The sequence below is a fragment of the Corvus hawaiiensis genome, chromosome 8, assembly GCF_020740725.1.
Source record: "Corvus hawaiiensis isolate bCorHaw1 chromosome 8, bCorHaw1.pri.cur, whole genome shotgun sequence".
In the NCBI taxonomy this organism is placed as follows: domain Eukaryota; kingdom Metazoa; phylum Chordata; class Aves; order Passeriformes; family Corvidae; genus Corvus; species Corvus hawaiiensis.
This window is the reverse complement of record NC_063220.1, coordinates 4493880-4509826: the sequence shown is the minus strand read 5'-3', so window position 1 is coordinate 4509826 and position 15947 is coordinate 4493880. Positions and strand designations below refer to the sequence as shown.

General features: G+C 45.1%; 2 protein-coding genes across 3 annotated transcripts; one reads left to right on the top strand and one right to left on the bottom strand.

The window, feature by feature from the left end:
- Positions 1-4: 4 nt before the first annotated feature.
- Positions 5-3984, top strand: PSTK (phosphoseryl-tRNA kinase). The gene is made up of 6 exons (XM_048311674.1): positions 5-277; positions 478-736; positions 1484-1682; positions 2097-2172; positions 2312-2405; positions 3125-3984. Exons 1-6 carry the CDS (start codon positions 5-7, stop codon positions 3310-3312), a joined length of 1089 nt encoding a protein of 362 aa, XP_048167631.1. The 3' UTR covers positions 3313-3984.
- A 3674-nt stretch (positions 3985-7658) lies between these two features.
- IKZF5 (IKAROS family zinc finger 5) lies at positions 7659-15920 on the bottom strand. Of its 2 annotated transcripts, XM_048311872.1 has the most exons (6): positions 15880-15920; positions 13445-13511; positions 12509-12599; positions 12033-12195; positions 11572-11754; positions 7659-8904 (listed from the first exon to the last, which is right to left on the bottom strand). In XM_048311872.1, exons 4-6 carry the CDS (start codon positions 12163-12165, stop codon positions 7961-7963), a joined length of 1260 nt encoding a protein of 419 aa, XP_048167829.1. In that variant the 5' UTR covers positions 12166-12195; positions 12509-12599; positions 13445-13511; positions 15880-15920; the 3' UTR covers positions 7659-7960. The 2 variants fall into 2 exon arrangements, with proteins under 2 accessions (XP_048167829.1, XP_048167830.1); XM_048311873.1 differs by lacking the exons at positions 12509-12599; positions 13445-13511; positions 15880-15920 and having other exon boundaries at positions 11969-12059.
- Positions 15921-15947: the final 27 nt, after the last annotated feature.

The window sequence follows — 15947 nt, the reverse complement described above, 5'->3', positions numbered from 1 at the left end:
GCGCATGCGCAAAGCGCCGGCGGAAGCGGCGGGAGCGGCAGCGCTGGCGGCGGCGGAGCAGCAGCAGCGGGGGAGCGGCGGCGGCGCCCGAGTGGGGCTGTGCCTGCTGTGCGGGCTGCCCGCGGCCGGCAAATCCAGCCTGGCCCGCGCCCTGCGCCGCCGGCTGCCGCAGCGCCCCGGCTGGGCCTGCGCGCTCCTCGCCTACGACGAGCTCATCCCGCCGGAGGCCTTCTGGCCGCGCGCGCCGGGGGCGGGCCCGCTCGAGCCATCCCCGTTGGTCAGTGCCGCTGCGCTCATTGGCCGGTCGGGCGCGCCGCGGTTACGTCACCAGTATGCGACCGGCGTTGCCAGGCAACGGGACGCGGCCGCCGCGGAGCCGGGGTTGGGCCGGGGCCCTCACGGGCTGGCCCGGGGAGGGCGGGAGCGCTCAGCAGCGGCGATGCGGGGCCGTGATCTCTCCCCTTCCTCTCTCCACAGCTGCCCGGCTGGAAGCGGAGCCGCCGCGAGCTGCTGCAGTGCCTGGAGGGATTCCTGCGGGCGCTGCTCACCGGGGCGCCGCTGCCCGGCCCCGCGCAGCCGGGCTGGGAGCGCTTCCTGGGTTGCTGCCGCCGGGAGGGGCTGCTGCCTGCCGCGGAGGGGGACGCCGGAGCCGCCTCCCGGCCGCTCGTCCTCCTGTTGGATGACAACTTCTATTACCAGAGCATGCGGTACGAGGTGTACCAGCTGGCCCGCAAATGTAATTATTCCTTGTTCTTCGGCATGGGGCTGTTTGTAGGGAATTCGGTGCACTTCAGCTGCTTTCTTTCAAGTGCTCTCTTGGAGCGTTGGTTATTCTGAATTGCTGGATATGTGTAATATAGTAGCAATCTGTGTAACTTTATTATTGTCTTATTATAAATTGGTAGATCATGTAAAATCCTTCCTAGAGCAGCCTTAAAGCACCTTCCAGTACATAAGGAGGCTCCAAGAGAGCTGGAGGGGGACTTTGGACAAGGGCATGGAGTGCCAGAACAAAGGGAATGGCTTCCCAGTGCCAGAGGGCAGGGTTAGATGAGATATTGGGAAAGAATTGTTCCCTGGGAGGGGGGGCAGGCCCTGGCACAGGGTGCCCAGAGCAGCTGGGGCTGCCCCTGGATCCCTGGCAGTGCCCAAGGCCAGGCTGGACGGGGCTTGGAGCAGCCTGGGACAGTGGAAGGTGTCCCTGCCCATGGCAGGAGGAGGAATGAGATGGTCTTTAATGTCCCTTCCAACCCAAACCATTCCATGGTTCCGTGTGTTGATCTCAGACATTGCTTGTGCAGCCTTGAAGGTAAAAGTATGTTCCCTGTTTGTTTGGAAACAAATCCTAGATTTGTTTTCATGTCATGCTCAGAACCAGTGCAGAAGCTCCTCATTCATGTAGAGCTCTTCTCCTGCATGTTGCTCTCAGAAATTGTTACTTGAACTGTTTAAAGATAAAATTGTGTGGTTCTGTTCTTTTTAGATTCCTTGGGCTTCTGCCAGTTATTTTTAGAGTGTCCACTGGAATGCTGCCTGCAGAGGAATCGCCTCAGAAGTGATCCTGTGCCTGAGCAGACAATACATTTAATGGCAAGGAAAATAGAAATGCCAGATCTCAGGAAAAACACTTGGGAGCAGCACAGCCTCATTCTGAGTAGTTCTGATTGCATCTCAGAGGACAAGTATGTTACTGGATTGATCCTAGAGTTTTCCCTAAGAGCTATTTTCAGTGGTAGAAGCTTCTTATTGTATCTACAGAGTGTGTAAAAAATATTCCCAGTGGTGATTTTTGGGAACCAGGCAGTTACACAGAATTCAGGCTCATTGGGAGCTCACAGCCACCATCCCTTGTAGAATTAACCTCAAAACTCACTGCATTCCTGCCCTCTCATTGAAAATCTCTGTAAATTGTCTGAAACACTAAGACTGGAAATAATGTGAGTTGCAACTGTTTTTCATCTCAGATTGTTTCACTGATTGCCTCAAAAATTTAACTGAAAACTTGCTTTTTTTTTTCTGTAGCATCGTTATTACAAAATAGAAGAAAAAAATCAGTGTCTGATTGCTGTGGTTTAGTCTGTTGTTTGTTTTCTTAGTGAGCAGATCATGAATTTGCTGACCACTGCTTTGGAAAATCCAGAGAGGCCAAACGAGGAGGACGTGGAGCAAAAGGTAGCACTGCTGGGCTTCAGGGCACAGCCTTGGGTGCTGACTGAGGTGCTGCTGATGTGTTGTTTTCAAAAAGCACTTCAAAAGTCAAGTAAATTTAAAGAGTTTGCTTGTTTTCTTCCTTCCTGGTGGCCCTGGCCAGGAGGCAGCTCGAGCCATCTGTGCAGCCAGTGCTGTCCATCAGGCTGACCAGGCATGCAGGAGGGTCATCTCTCAGGCAATGAGGGATGCCAAAGGTACCTCTTCTACCTATCCTACCTATCCTACCTACCCTAGGTGCTAACTGGCAATGGAAAACAGTCCCTGGAATTCCCCTGGGGTAGATTGTTCAGAAATTCTATCCCAGCAGGTGTGCCTGAGGCAATGGCCTTCACAACTCTAGTCAGTGTTATTTGTGGAAGTTTGTAGATTTTAAAACCAGTATATTTATTAATTGTATTAAATACAGCTTAAATAAACCCACTTAGTACAGAGCAGCATTTTAAGAGGATCTTAATACTGTTTTGGGACACATGTCAGGAAGGACAGGGGCTTTGCAGTCTGCACTGGTTTGCTCATTAGATTTATATGAGGAGCAACTCAGTGTCCTTAACTGAAAAGCTCAGCTCTGTGCCTGTGTTCAGACTTCTCTCTGTGACCAGGGACAGGAGGGAATGGCTGCAGCTGTACCAGGGAGGGTTAGGTTGGATATCAGGAAAAGGTTCTTCCCCCAGAGGGTGCTGGGCACTGCCCAGGCTCCCCAGGGAATGGTCCCGGCCCCGAGGCTGCCAGAGCTCCAGGAGCGTTGGGACAGCGCTGCCAGGGATGCCCAGGGTGGGATTGTTGGGGTGTCTGTGCAGGGCCAGGGGCTGGACTGGATGATCCTGATGGGTCCCTTCCAACTCAGGATATTCTGTGGTTCTGTGATTTTGTCTGTAAGCATGGAGTTAAAAGTTCAGCTTTAATTTTCTTTTAGGTAAAAACATTCTCCCAAGTGAGATGAAGAGCCTGGCAGAAGAACTCAACAGACTGAAAGCAGAATTTTTGGAAGACGTGAGGCAAGGAAAGACTTTGAAAACCCAATATTCTGATCCTGCTACACGTGTAATTTCTTCATTCCAACATGAGGCAACCAATGTAGTAAATAAATATATTTGTAAATAATGATGTAGAGAATGTTGGGTGTTCAGGAATCCAAAGTGTTTCAAATGCAGTGCTCTGAGTGCTGCTGCTGAGAGATCTGAGGTACAGCTCCCTTCCCTGGAGCCTCTGTGCCTCCTCTCCCTCCTCTGATACGGAAGAGAAACAGTCTAACCAAGCTGTTCTTGGCTGTGGAGATCAGGCCAAGAGCAAACCATCCTGAGACAGAAATTTCATGGAATCAGAAAGAGTCAACCCAGGAGGAGCACTTGGATAATCACCAGCTCCACCCATGGAAGCATATGCAATTAAGAATTGACATGAGACCTAATTAGAAAGTGTTATTTTATTCATATCTTACAAAAGCAAAGCTTCACAACATGAACTACACGAGATAGAGTTATTTCAGAATTAACCGTGTCATCTCAAAAACATTCACTAACATTAAAATTTATTTTACAACTCTAACAGGTTTCATTTTTGCATAAAATCTGCTCTTTACACTGAAATACATATTATTAACAAAGTAGGTACTTAGAAGCACATACACAAAGAATGCTCAATGAAAAATGCTTCAGCAGGAGAGATTTCCTGCAGCAGAACATCCATTTGCTGTAGATTTTCAAAGAAGCTTAAAATTAGTAGAAAACTTGCCAGTGAAGACTTCTAAATTACATTCCCTTCGTCAAAAAGAAACAAAAAGCAAACCTCCAAAACATTCTAGAACAAAACAAACAGTAACAGATTATTTGGCTGGAAAACACTGCTGGAAAGTGTTTCCCAGCACTGGGTTTTATATTAAAATGCCAATCAACATTTTATGTCTAAATCCTCTTCATCTAAACACGTGTCTGTGAAAAAACAACTATTGACTGCTTCACGGTTGAAGCATTAACTGAGATAATGAAGATGTTCAAATACTTGCATGTCCATTGGAATATTCAGTCTCAAAACAGTAAATATGTATGAAGAGTGCTATAAATAGTGCATGTTAAAAATGTCCACAAAGCTATAAAATAAGCTATGACAATAAAAACAAAGCCCCCACAAAGTTCATGTTTTGCAACTACAGAACTTAACAGAACCAAGCTATGGAAAAACTCCATCTTCTTCCCAAACTTCCATTAATAACAGTTAAAATGCTAATCACCCACCACCTTATAAGATAAGGATTTGGGGTTTTTAAAAAAAACCAAACAAGTAAGTGTAGTGTAGCACATGGAGGACTCAATATGAAAAGTTCCTCTGCCTAAGGACTCAAGCCCCGAATCCTGGACAAATCTCCCTCACTGACTGGGTAAGGCCTGCTTGTGCAAGGGATCATACTCTGAAACAATTTGCCAGTACAAACTCTCTTTAAGTTATAGTCAATAACGTGTACAAATTATGAAAAATAGGAAAATACACCTTCCAAAGCTCCTCAGTTGACAAAAGATGATAATGAGGTCAGGGCATCGTTTGGAACAACTGAACAACGCAGTGTGATCATGGAACATGAACAGTCCTAGTCCTGGGAAGGACACAGGGATCCACCCCAGGGATCTGGGTGCAGAGCCGAGGGATGGACACCAAAGCTGCTGCTGCTGCCCAAGAACCCCCTGCAATGAGGAGTTTGCCCAAGGAAACAGGGAAAAGAGTTTTTTCATTCCTCAATCATCCATAGATGTCCCAACTAAGCTTTCCCTTAATTACTCAAGAGCAGAACCAATGGCAGCAGCAGCAGGAAAATCCTCCCAAACAACAATGTGCAAGGCTTGGGGATAGATTTTTCCATACTGAGATCTGTTACTAATAACATACATTCCCCACAATGGGATCCCCTCCTAAACAAGGGCCCCATTTCCATAAGATCTTCCAGGCTTCCTCTTGCTCCCAACTGCTCCATTAGTGACCTATCCTTAGTTTTGTTCATGCCATCGTGGTTCAGGAGTCATTTCTCTAAATCACCAGATCATGAGACAAAGAAAAGCCTCTAACAATGTTAACACTGCCAGCAGAAGCCCCAGTGGTCAGAAATCACATCTGTGCACATGGAAGTTACTCTCCCTACGATACCAGGAGGGAGAAAGCCACAAGCCAAGGAGAACCTGGCTGCTGTCATCACTCAGCACTGTTAGGTGCTCCCTGGAGCACCACCATTCCACAAATTTCCTTGGAAAACTTGCAAGAGCATAGGAATAGGAGATTGCATCATCTATCAAACAGGCAAGGAAAACCACTTCTACAAATTACTAATTGTAAAGGTCTCCAAGAGAAATGTCTCTTATTCTAATATTATTTCCTAAAATACTATAGTATTTTAGCCAAATTTAAATTGTAGAATTGTTCAATGTGTGATCCAAAGAGAGCCACCATTTCTGCCCTCACTGACTAGAAAAAAAATTTGATTCCAAAACTTTCCCAGCAGCAGTAACTTCCAACTCGATTCCAGTTCAATCAGCTTTTACGTCTTAAAATAAAGTTTGTTTATGCACACAGACTTGCAGTTTTACTTACAAATCTAAAACGTATAAAGCAACAATGAAATATTTTGGAATTAGCATCATGATGAAAAATGTCAATTACATTCTGTCTTACAAATTTGGCAAAATGAATTCTGAACCAGGTCTGAAAACAAAACAGTTTTTAGGAGTGACAGTGTTATTGTTCATCTTCTCTACACTGGAACCACTTCAGAGGCAGATTTCTGACCTCGTTATTACAAGACTGCACAGCCAAGAATCCAGTTCCTCAAGCACAGAAATTCAACAGTAGGTCAGTCAGGTGAAGAGAAACATGTCTGGTATCCAAATTTCTATTTAATTAGAGTCAAAATTACTTCTGCAGCTAAAATTCTTAGGTGGTTTTCCTGCATCGATCTCACCCTGATCACTGCAAGTTTTTCCATTGGCTTCAGGAAGGTTCAGTCCCCATAACAATATAAATTTGAATAAGCCACACATTTGCCATTCAGATTCCAATCTCTGATTTGTGGAACATTAAAATCTTCTTGCTTTTAACAAAACATGGTTTGCTGATAGAAAAAGGGGAATATATAAGGGAAGCTTTAATTTGTCTCAAGTAAGACAAACCAAGGTAAAAGTGCATGTCTAAATATGGGAAACGTAACAGTTCTTCCTTTATTTTTAATGTCTCAAATTCTTATTTAGCACATTAAGTTCTTATGAATTTTGTTCATGTTTTATTCAGGTTTATATTAAAGTGCCTGTCCTTTAGCTCGGGGGCTTCTAACGATGTACAGTGTGAAACAAAACAACTTCAGTTACCATTTGCCACCTACAATTCCTAAAAACAACTTCATGTAGTCAGCCGGTTTTCCTTTGCATCCTACATGGAGCCCAGAAAAAGCCAGAGGTCCTTCCCCTTATTTCCAGCACACCCAAAGGACATCAAACACAGGAGAGGGGACAAACCAGGCCTCCAAGTCAGCTGAAGTTTACAATGAACTGGATTATACAACTCTCAAACATACAGGCAACCTCTCAGTTGTAGCCTGGCCCAACATAAAACTGAACAAAGGAGTTTAAAGTTGTAAACTTCTTGTTTGTTTCTATCAGAACTTCCATCAGCAGGACAGAAGTCTAATTGTGCAAATTTTAAATATCTGTACAACTCAGTTTAAGGCAGTTAGAAATCTCACAGAATATATATTAGTTCTACAGGCTCTTCATTATGTCTCTAAAAATTGCCTCCTCTGAAAAAGAATGACATGTAAAATTTTGGTAGAGTGTAGGTAAAATAAGGTATCTTACTTTTACGTTTCTCTAACTCATGAATGACAGGCATTTAGCTCTTTTTTTCCTATCAGAGTGTTATTCACAATAACCTGTTATCTCCTAGTTCTGTGCTAATAGTTAAATTAGTGTTTTAAGTCCTAGCATGAAGAGTTTAGACTGTACTAAACAAAAACTTGCTATTAACGTTCCTCAGATTAAAGCAACTTTTACATCAAATTGAATTTGTATGTGAAAGTTGCTTCTGTTTGTTTGAGTAGCCAAGTTTTTAAGGATTTCTCCAAAGTCATAGAAGGTTGGGGTTGGAAGGAACATTAAAGGAGGGACACCTTCCACTATCCCGGATTGCTCTAAGCCCTCTCCAACCTGGCCTTGGAAACTTCCAGGGATCCAGGGGTAGCCACAGCTGCTCTGGGCACCCTGTGCCAGGGTCTCCCCACCCTCCTAGGGAACAATTCCTTCCCAATACCCCATCTAACCCTGCCCTCTGTCACTTTGAAGCCATTCCTCCTTGCCCTGTCACTACATGATGTGTCAGTGCATTGACCTTTCGTATTTTATGGATAATATGTCTTGTCTCGCCTAGTAAACAATCTGGGAATTACATCCTATGGTTCAGGACACACACTCTGCTTCTCCATTTGCAGAATGTTTATTGGGATTAAGTGCAAGCAACTTAAATTTAGCAACCACAGCGTGTAAATGCATTCCAACCCTTACAGCACTCTTGGCTTTTTTGAAAGGCTACATATAAAACAACAACCGACTCTGATACAAAATTTCCCTGGCAAGTTTTACTAGAACACGGAAATCGATTTGCCTCCTTTGTCGAATTGCTAAATGTGAAGATTCCTTATGGGAATGTGCAAGCTTTCCATCAGCAAGTATGAAAAATAGACTGTAATATGTTAAAAAACTAAACGAAAGCATGTTCTCAGTCAATGTTGATTATGTTGGCCTCTTGCGAAGTGGCAAGCGAAGTCATACTTGTTTTTACACTTACACCCACAAATGTTACACTGGAAAGGATTTTCAAACCCATGGCATCCCATGTGGATGGTGTAAAGGATATTGTCCGCAAAGTACATGTCACAGTGTGGGCAGTGGTGCAGGAGCTGAGGGTCCTGAACTGGCAGGGTTGGAGCTGGAGTGCTTGGCTGACTGTTACTGATACTGGGCGTACTGGTGTGGGCACTGCGGTCACTGCTGGGCCCTGCCACGGGACTATAGTTCCTTTGATTGTGTGTTGGCCGGGAATCGGGGCTGGTTGGAGAGGAATTTTGAGGAATATTTGCTGACACAGCTGAAACTACTGCAGGTGCAGCAGGCTGCTGTATCATGAAAGGCTTTTCATCTTGACAGGAAACAACGTCAGGAGAGGCTGGATTTTGGTTTTCAGGCGGCAAGCTGGACAACTGTCCTGCCAACGTGGAGAGCTGGTTTAAAGGATTATCCACCATGAGGTCTTGTGGATCTCTTGGCAAGCCACTGCTCTGAGTCGTTTTTGTCATGCTCTCGTACGCCTCAGTCTGGATATTGGGGATTTCGTGAGTGAAATCATTAAGGTAGTCTGGTTTCTGCACCACCATGGAAGGTGGACTCAAATTAATTAATGCCCTTCTGCTGTACCCCAAATTGCTGGTTTTCTTCTGCAGAACCCCCCACATCTTCTTGCTGCTTAGGGAAGACCTCGTCCCCTTGATGGGCACCATCTTGTGCTTGCGCCGGCGGTGGTGGGACAGGTTGCTGCGGTCGCTGCAGCGGAAGGAGCACAGCTCACACTTGTAGGGCTTCTCCCCGGTGTGGGACCGCATGTGAGCCTCCAGGTGACGCTCGTAGGCCGAAGCAAAGGGACACAGGTGGCACCTGTGTGGCTTCTCTCCTGGAAAATCAGAATAGATTATCCCATAGCACCTCGGAGCGCCTGGAAAAGGCCTTGTGTGGGACACAGAGTGGCTCACTGTGAGCTGCTCGTCAAACTTCAGTCACTGCCAGCTCGAGCTCAGCTGAGTATCCTGGGAGAGTGGAGAACACTGGGACAGGTCTGCCTCACCCAAGGGATCATCAGCACAGGGAAAAACCTGAGTGGAATTAGCATAACTTCCCTAGGAATGTCAAGGACTGAATCCAGCGATGTTTGTGGTGCCTTTACCTGGATCCAACCTCTCCCTCACCTATGGAGTGCACAGGGGAACACAGGAATGTCCGTACCACCAAAATGTTACTGTTCTTCGTAACTGTGTCTAAACTGCGATGGAGGGTATCCTTCTGGGGCCTTCCAATATCCCTACTTTTAAACATCCTAGAACTACCACCTAAATAACCTATGCACACAGGTAGCCACTCAAGAACTGAGCTTTGAGAAAGGGTCCCGCGGCTAAAGAGTTGTAACAATAGCAAGGTACTCTCTGGAGAGCTGTGTGCTTTCCCAGATGGGAGATGGGATGATGATCAGGGTGATCATCACCTCCTTTTGCACAGAACTTTGCTCTTCTATTAAATGGAATTTATAGGTATTCAAATTAACATTCTAAAAAATACTCAGAAAACTTTCAAACGTAATTACAGGCCAACACATTTGTAACACAGCACTTCAGGACTTCTGATTTTCCCTTGATAGACTGATCTTCTAGGAGTTATAGATCCAAGTCTGCAATATCAGAAGTGCCTAAAGGATTTGATGTGTGCTCAGGTGCTGAAATGAAAGACCATCTTACTCGTCCTCTCTAGAACACCACCTCAATTTCTAAATCCCTGTCATGTAACTGATGAGCATCCCACAGTTTGGAATCACAACCTGGGATACCAAATAGATTTTTTTTTCTCTATATCACTGGCTCTCCAAGAGGAAAGAAATCCATTTCAGGTGCTACCTCTAAGTTCATTCTTTGCACCAAATGAAACCATGATTTGTCCATGAGCATCTCTCTATATTCATATATATATACACACAAAGGTGTGTAAAGATCAGGAGATTTGGTACAATGGTAGGAGAAGATTGATAAACTCCCTGCATTCCCACAGAATTTGCCAATCTGAATGGTCTTATTTCATTCTGAACTGGTTACAGAGAGATAAAAGTTTTGCATCACACACAGCACAACACAGCTGGTGAACTACTCATTATCTACTATCAGACTCAGCACGAAGCCAATCCCAGAGTAGGTTGCACTTAAAAATAATAGTAACAGTTGCATGATCATGCCTGGGTCACAATTACTTTGGCCAATGTCCAGGATGCTGCACCTGTTTATGTACACTGCTCTGAGGCTATGAGTCAGCTGCCACTTCCCTGTTTTAATGCTGACTCATCTGAGCCTTCACAGCATAAGTAATCCATCTCCTGGCCCTCTGCCAGGCTTCCAAACAAACAACACTCAGGCCTTGGATCTCCTTGCCCCTGAGTGAAAAAGTAAAACAAACCAAACCAGAAAAACCAAAATAACTCTTTTTTTTTGTTCTGGAAGACACAAGAGAAGAATTTACCAGCACTTCAGAATGTGAACCTCAGAACTCTCTGATTTCTGGTTGGTTGCCATTTCCTACCCCATTATGCCCTCTTAACACACACCAACACTGCAGGGCCAGGGCACGGAGCCCCACCTTCCCCAAAATCCACCCAGGCAGTTACTGTGTGGAAGGAATGGCTCTCAGCAAAGTGAGAATCTGACTAACTGTACCGGAGGAGAGCTACAATGACATCCCAGATTCAACAATGTTTCCTTCAAGGTGAGTCCCAAAATGCCACCTAAGACCACTGAGAAGAGACACTTGGAAGTTTCGGGACAGTCCATACCAGACTGGGAACTTGTAAAAACTTTCATTCTTTGCTGAAGACAAATTCTTTCTACTTAACAGTCCTAAAGTCTTCTGTATTGGTGTAATTTACTTGACAGACTTCAGAAGCACCTTTCTTTTTTTTCCTCTCATTTGCCATGAAGTTGGAGCTTTTGGAACAGTTTAGGATATTCTAACCTTTACTGAGAGTTCTGCTTTTCAGGTATATACACCCAACAGTGGCAAACGCTCCTTAACAAGCCACAGATGATAATTTTTCTGTTCACAATTGATATCAATCACTTATTTGATGATATGTCCTCACATTTGAATATTCTACCAATAACTTTATTCTTATTACTATGCTTTGTACTTCCACATCTAGAACGTTGTGCAGAACACGAATATTTTCATAGCTGAACACCAGAGGAAGAAAAGCCCCTATAAATCTCCATGTAGCCACATGTACATTTGTCACTTTTCTCATCAGCACAGAAAAACTAAACTGTATTTTTAACGCCCTTCAATTTACATGGAAGCTTTCATGCTAAACTTTACTCTCCTGTAGTTATTAATAATCATAAATGTCAGTAGGAATTTGCACAGCACACCTTTGCAAAATTCGACTACAAAACCCCACCAATACCCAGTTATTGTTAAGAACTCACACTGCTTGAATTTGCCAACTCCTGACATGCAAATCCCAACGTTGGTGAACACCCCAAGGTGTCCCAGCCAAGCAGAGCAGAACCATAGTTCCATAGTTCCATACCTGTGTGAATTCTGATGTGCTCTATGAGCCGTGCTGTTCCTTTGCTGGCATAGTTGCAGTATCGACACTTTAACTTTCCATCAAAAGTCCTTTCAAACCCATCCACCAACATTCCTGAGTTTTCATCCAGTGAAACTTCAACAGAAGGATGATCCAGACCATTCTGATCCCCTTCTGTCCCAGCTGGGAACAATGCAACACAGATTTTAATGAAGAATCTGTGGGACACCATCTGTCATGCTGTGAGCAAATGCCAAATGTCTTTTGCTTCTCTTTGCCCTTGGTCTTTAAATATAGAGAACTACAAAAACATGCCCAGTTTAAAACAAGGTACATACACACCCTTTGTGACATGAAAATGACCATGAGAAATGCTTCCATACAGCTGCAACATTACCTGGAATGTGAACAGTGAAGTCACTCTCAAAAAAATCAAAGTTATGGTACTGGAATCAGCTCACCTCCCTGGAGAGTCTCTACTTCCTTGTCACCAGTAACTGATCCAGAAATCATATTGACATGGTGAGTCTGCTGGGTCAGATATTCCTGAAAATCTTTCACAAAATCCAACGGTTCTGCCTTCTTTTCCCCCATACTGACTCTTTCATTTACAACCTCTTGTGCCTAGAAGGAAAAATGTTTTCATAATACAAGTGTCATTGAATTTAAATAAATTCACTATAACAAGCTTGGGATTGGTGTTGATTTTAAGTGAAGGATTACTTTTATCACACAGTAAATGCACAAACTGACAACCATAAGAATATTGGGTTTTGAATTTTTAACCATAAAAGATCACCAAATACAATTTATGGGGACATTGCTTTCAGCAACAGGTAAATGACATAATAAAATAATAAATAAAATTTAAAACCAAAAAAATTACACATTAATAAAAATCAACTTGCCTTTAAAAAAAAAAAAAAAAGGATCATACCTGAATTTTAGTTCCCTGCTAACTAGCAAACATGCTCCAAAATGTACCCCAACACGTCAGATAAACAGCACAGGGTGGCTCCTCCACTTTCCTTAGAAGGAATAAAAAGGAAATGTGAGTCCATTACTATTCCCAACCCCCATGAGTTATAAGAAAGAAACCTGAAAAATATTTGTGTTTGAAAGACAAGGCTCTAACACTGTGCTGCTCTGAATTTTATTAAAACAATCACACTTCCAGTAAAAGTTTTTCAAAGGCTGCATCCCCTGCTTCCGGCACGTCACCTGAAGGACATTTCTGTCTCACTGACTGTTTTTCCAATGAACATCTGGCTCCAAAAAAGTCCCAGATTTGGGTCAGTCAATTATGGGAACTACAATACTGGGAAACAACTGAATGCTGGTGATTAGCAAAGCTGAAAAGAAGCCTTAGAGAAAGCACTGTTTCATACTTCTCCCAAAATTTTACTTTCCTATCCTGAGAAAAAGTCTTAATCCAGTCCATTATTTTGCACTGAACGATTAAAATATTCCCCAGCAATCAGTGGCCAGGCTTGTTTTGGGTTTGTAAATAACAAATCTCTATTAAGTCTCAATTCACAGAATTTGGGAAGACAGAACTTCCCAACTTGGGATACAGTTGGAAGGACAACAACGAGTCTTTCACATTATTCCTGCAGATTATAATCAGAAATAATTAACAATGCTACCATTTCAATAAAAATATTCTTTATTTTTTAATAGCTACTTAGGTGGCCTACAGAAACTCAAGTTCTCAGTTCCTGTGTGTCCAAAGCTGCTTACAAGTGTTTTGTTCATTTTTGGCATCGAGATGAGGATGTTCTTTCACATCTTACCTGAGTGTGCACAACTCCCAGCATTTATTATCACCCTTAAGTTAGTCTGGAACACATCTGTATGTATCTATCTTACCTACCCTCTTTCAGGTGTCACCAGCCTCCTGCAAAGCTTATGTTAATTTGTGTTCCATTTGTTGGTGCCTCCTGCAATAAAACAAAGACATCAGGATATGAATTAAAGGTAAGGAAGAGAAAATCAGGACAATGTAACATAGAGTCCTGACCAGGATGACTTTCCATGATTGATAATAAGAAATAACGATTTAAAGTTAAACCATTCTAAACAACATCAAAGGCTGTGTAATCAGAGGAGAATCTGTGTGTGCCTTTGGGTAAGGCACTAAAACTCTTTTCATAGAATCAGGGAATAGGTTGGGTTGGAAGGGACCTTAAACACCATCTTGTTCCACCCCCTGCCATGGGCAGGGACACCTTCTGCTATCCCAGGTGGCTCCAAGCCCCGTCCAACCTGGCCTTGGACACTGCCAGGGATCCAGGGGCAGCCACAGCTCCTCTGGGCACTCTGTGCCAGGGCCCCACCACCCTCACAGGGAAGAATTTCTCCCTAATGTCCCGTATAAACCCATTCTCTGTCAGTTTAAAGCCATTCCCCCTTGTCCCGTCACTCCAGGCCCTTGTAAATCCATCTTTCTTTTGGGTCCCTTCAGGCACTGGAAAGCCACAATTAGGTCACTCCAAAGCCTTCTCTACTCTAGACTGAACAATCCCAATTCTCTCAGCCTTACTTGATTGCACTGATTGCTTTTATAATTACATTTAATTTTGAAATAAAATGACATAAAATTTCATAAACTGCATAAAACTTCCTTCCTCTACCTCATTGATTTAACATGAAAACACTCATCCTTTTCTTTACGTCAGTGTAGGGAAGTCACCACAATTTAAGCACGACCCAAAAGCTCCCATTTGTATGCTCAAACACTTCTATGATTTTACAGGGTATTTTTTAGAGCTATGCAGCCAGCAGCTCTCCTTCTCAGGGGAGAATGATGCACATCTGATCCTTGCTGTGTCACTCCTGCAAACCAGAAAATGCAATTCTAATGATCGGAAACAGAGCAGCCCAGCTTGTGTTTCACACACCAGGGATGAGCTGATCACACAGGGTGTGTTACTCGAGCTCTGCTGACACAACCACACCTCCTCCAGCTTCACACAACGAGGAGCAGAGCACTGCTTACTCGTTTTCTACCCGGCCACAACTGCTGGGCTGAACAGTGGTCACAGCACTGCGGTGACCTAAGTTTGTTGTCAAAGAATGTGCCAGGATGAAATATTCTGCCTAAATAATGCTGCTGAAGAAAGTAGTTCATACAGAGTACACCCAGTAGTTTCACACACACAGCCAGAATTAATCCTGCAGTAATTAGAAGAGTATAAAGTAACTATGAGGACATGTATGCAGTGAGAGATTAAAATTGCTACAAGCGTATGTATGCATCCCACCTTCTTCTAAGGAATCCAGGGAAGAAAAAAAGGAGGCATCTCTCTGTTCCATCTTTTTCAGGGCACATAAATTAAAGCAAAAAGGATCCCAAACTCCACTCAAGCCCTGCCCGATCCTCCTCAAGGGGTTTTGACCGTGGGAAGGGGGAGTGAAGCACAGCGGCGGTGGCCGCCCGTGCCCTGTCATCAACCCTGAACACCCCCGGTCGACCCCGCGCCTCCTCCTCCCCACGCGAGGGTGGGAAGCGACACGGCCACGCGAAACCTCCCGTAAACCCGCGTGTCCCGTTCTGGGCTCCGCGGGACAAGAGAGACGGAGCTTCTGGAGAGGATCCAGCGAAGGGCAGCAAAGATGCTGAAGGGACCGGAGCATCTCCCTGACCAGGAAAGGCTGAGGGAGCCGGGGCTGCTCAGCCTCGAGAAGAGAGAGCTGAGAGGGTCCCTCAGCCCTGCGTGTCCCTGCCCGCACGGAGGGCTCCGAGCAGGGCCCGGGCTCGGCTCGGGGGGCCCAGCAGCGGCACCAGAGGAACGGGCAGGAGCTGATGCACAGCAAGTTCCACCTGAACATGAGGAAGAACTTCTTTACTGTGAGGGTGACAGCGCTGAAACGGACTGCCCAGAAAGGGTGTGGAGTCTCCCTCACTGGAGACATCCCAGAACCCGTGCCATGTGTTCTGGGATGGCCCTGCTTGAGCAGGGAGGTGGGACCGGATTGATTCCGTCCAACCTCACCCACTCTTTGATTCTGTGATTACAGTAATTCTGTAATTCTCTAAATTTCTGTGATGCGGTAATTTCTGTGACTCCTCTGACTTCTGTGTCCCCCGGCTTCAGATCAAGGGAGAAGCCTCGGGGCTGTGCCGCTGACCCGGCCCCGCAGCCGGCGGGGCAGCGCGGCCCTCCCCAAGTGCTGCCCCCCGCCCCCGCCGCCCGGCCCCATCATGGCACAGGAAGGCCCCAGAAGGAGAGGGAAGGAGAGAAAGGGAGAAGGAAAGAGACGGAAGGAGAGAAAAGAAGAGGGAAGGAGAGGACAGGCAGCACTCACCGCCGCCGCCCCGCGCCACTCCCGCCTCCCGCCGCCGCCATGTTTGTTGTGCCTCCCCCGGCCCGGCC

Bases quoted from the DNA above. Each gene is read 5' to 3' on its own strand.
- PSTK (XM_048311674.1), top strand. From the start codon at position 5: ATGCGCAAAGCGCCGGCGGAAGCGGCGGGAGCGGCAGCGCTGGCGGCG. The intron at 278-477 runs GTCAGTGCCGCT...CTCTCTCCACAG, and splicing joins CGCTCGAGCCATCCCCGTTG to CTGCCCGGCTGGAAGCGGAG. The intron at 2,406-3,124 runs GTACCTCTTCTA...ATTTTCTTTTAG, and splicing joins GGCAATGAGGGATGCCAAAG to GTAAAAACATTCTCCCAAGT.
- IKZF5 (XM_048311872.1), bottom strand. From the start codon at position 12,165: ATGGGGGAAAAGAAGGCAGAACCGTTGGATTTTGTGAAAGATTTTCAG. The intron at 11,755-12,032 runs GTGAGCTGATTC...CATTGTTCCCAG, and splicing joins AGTAGAGACTCTCCAGGGAG to CTGGGACAGAAGGGGATCAG. The intron at 8,905-11,571 runs GTATGGAACTAT...CTGATTTTCCAG, and splicing joins GCACATCAGAATTCACACAG to GAGAGAAGCCACACAGGTGC.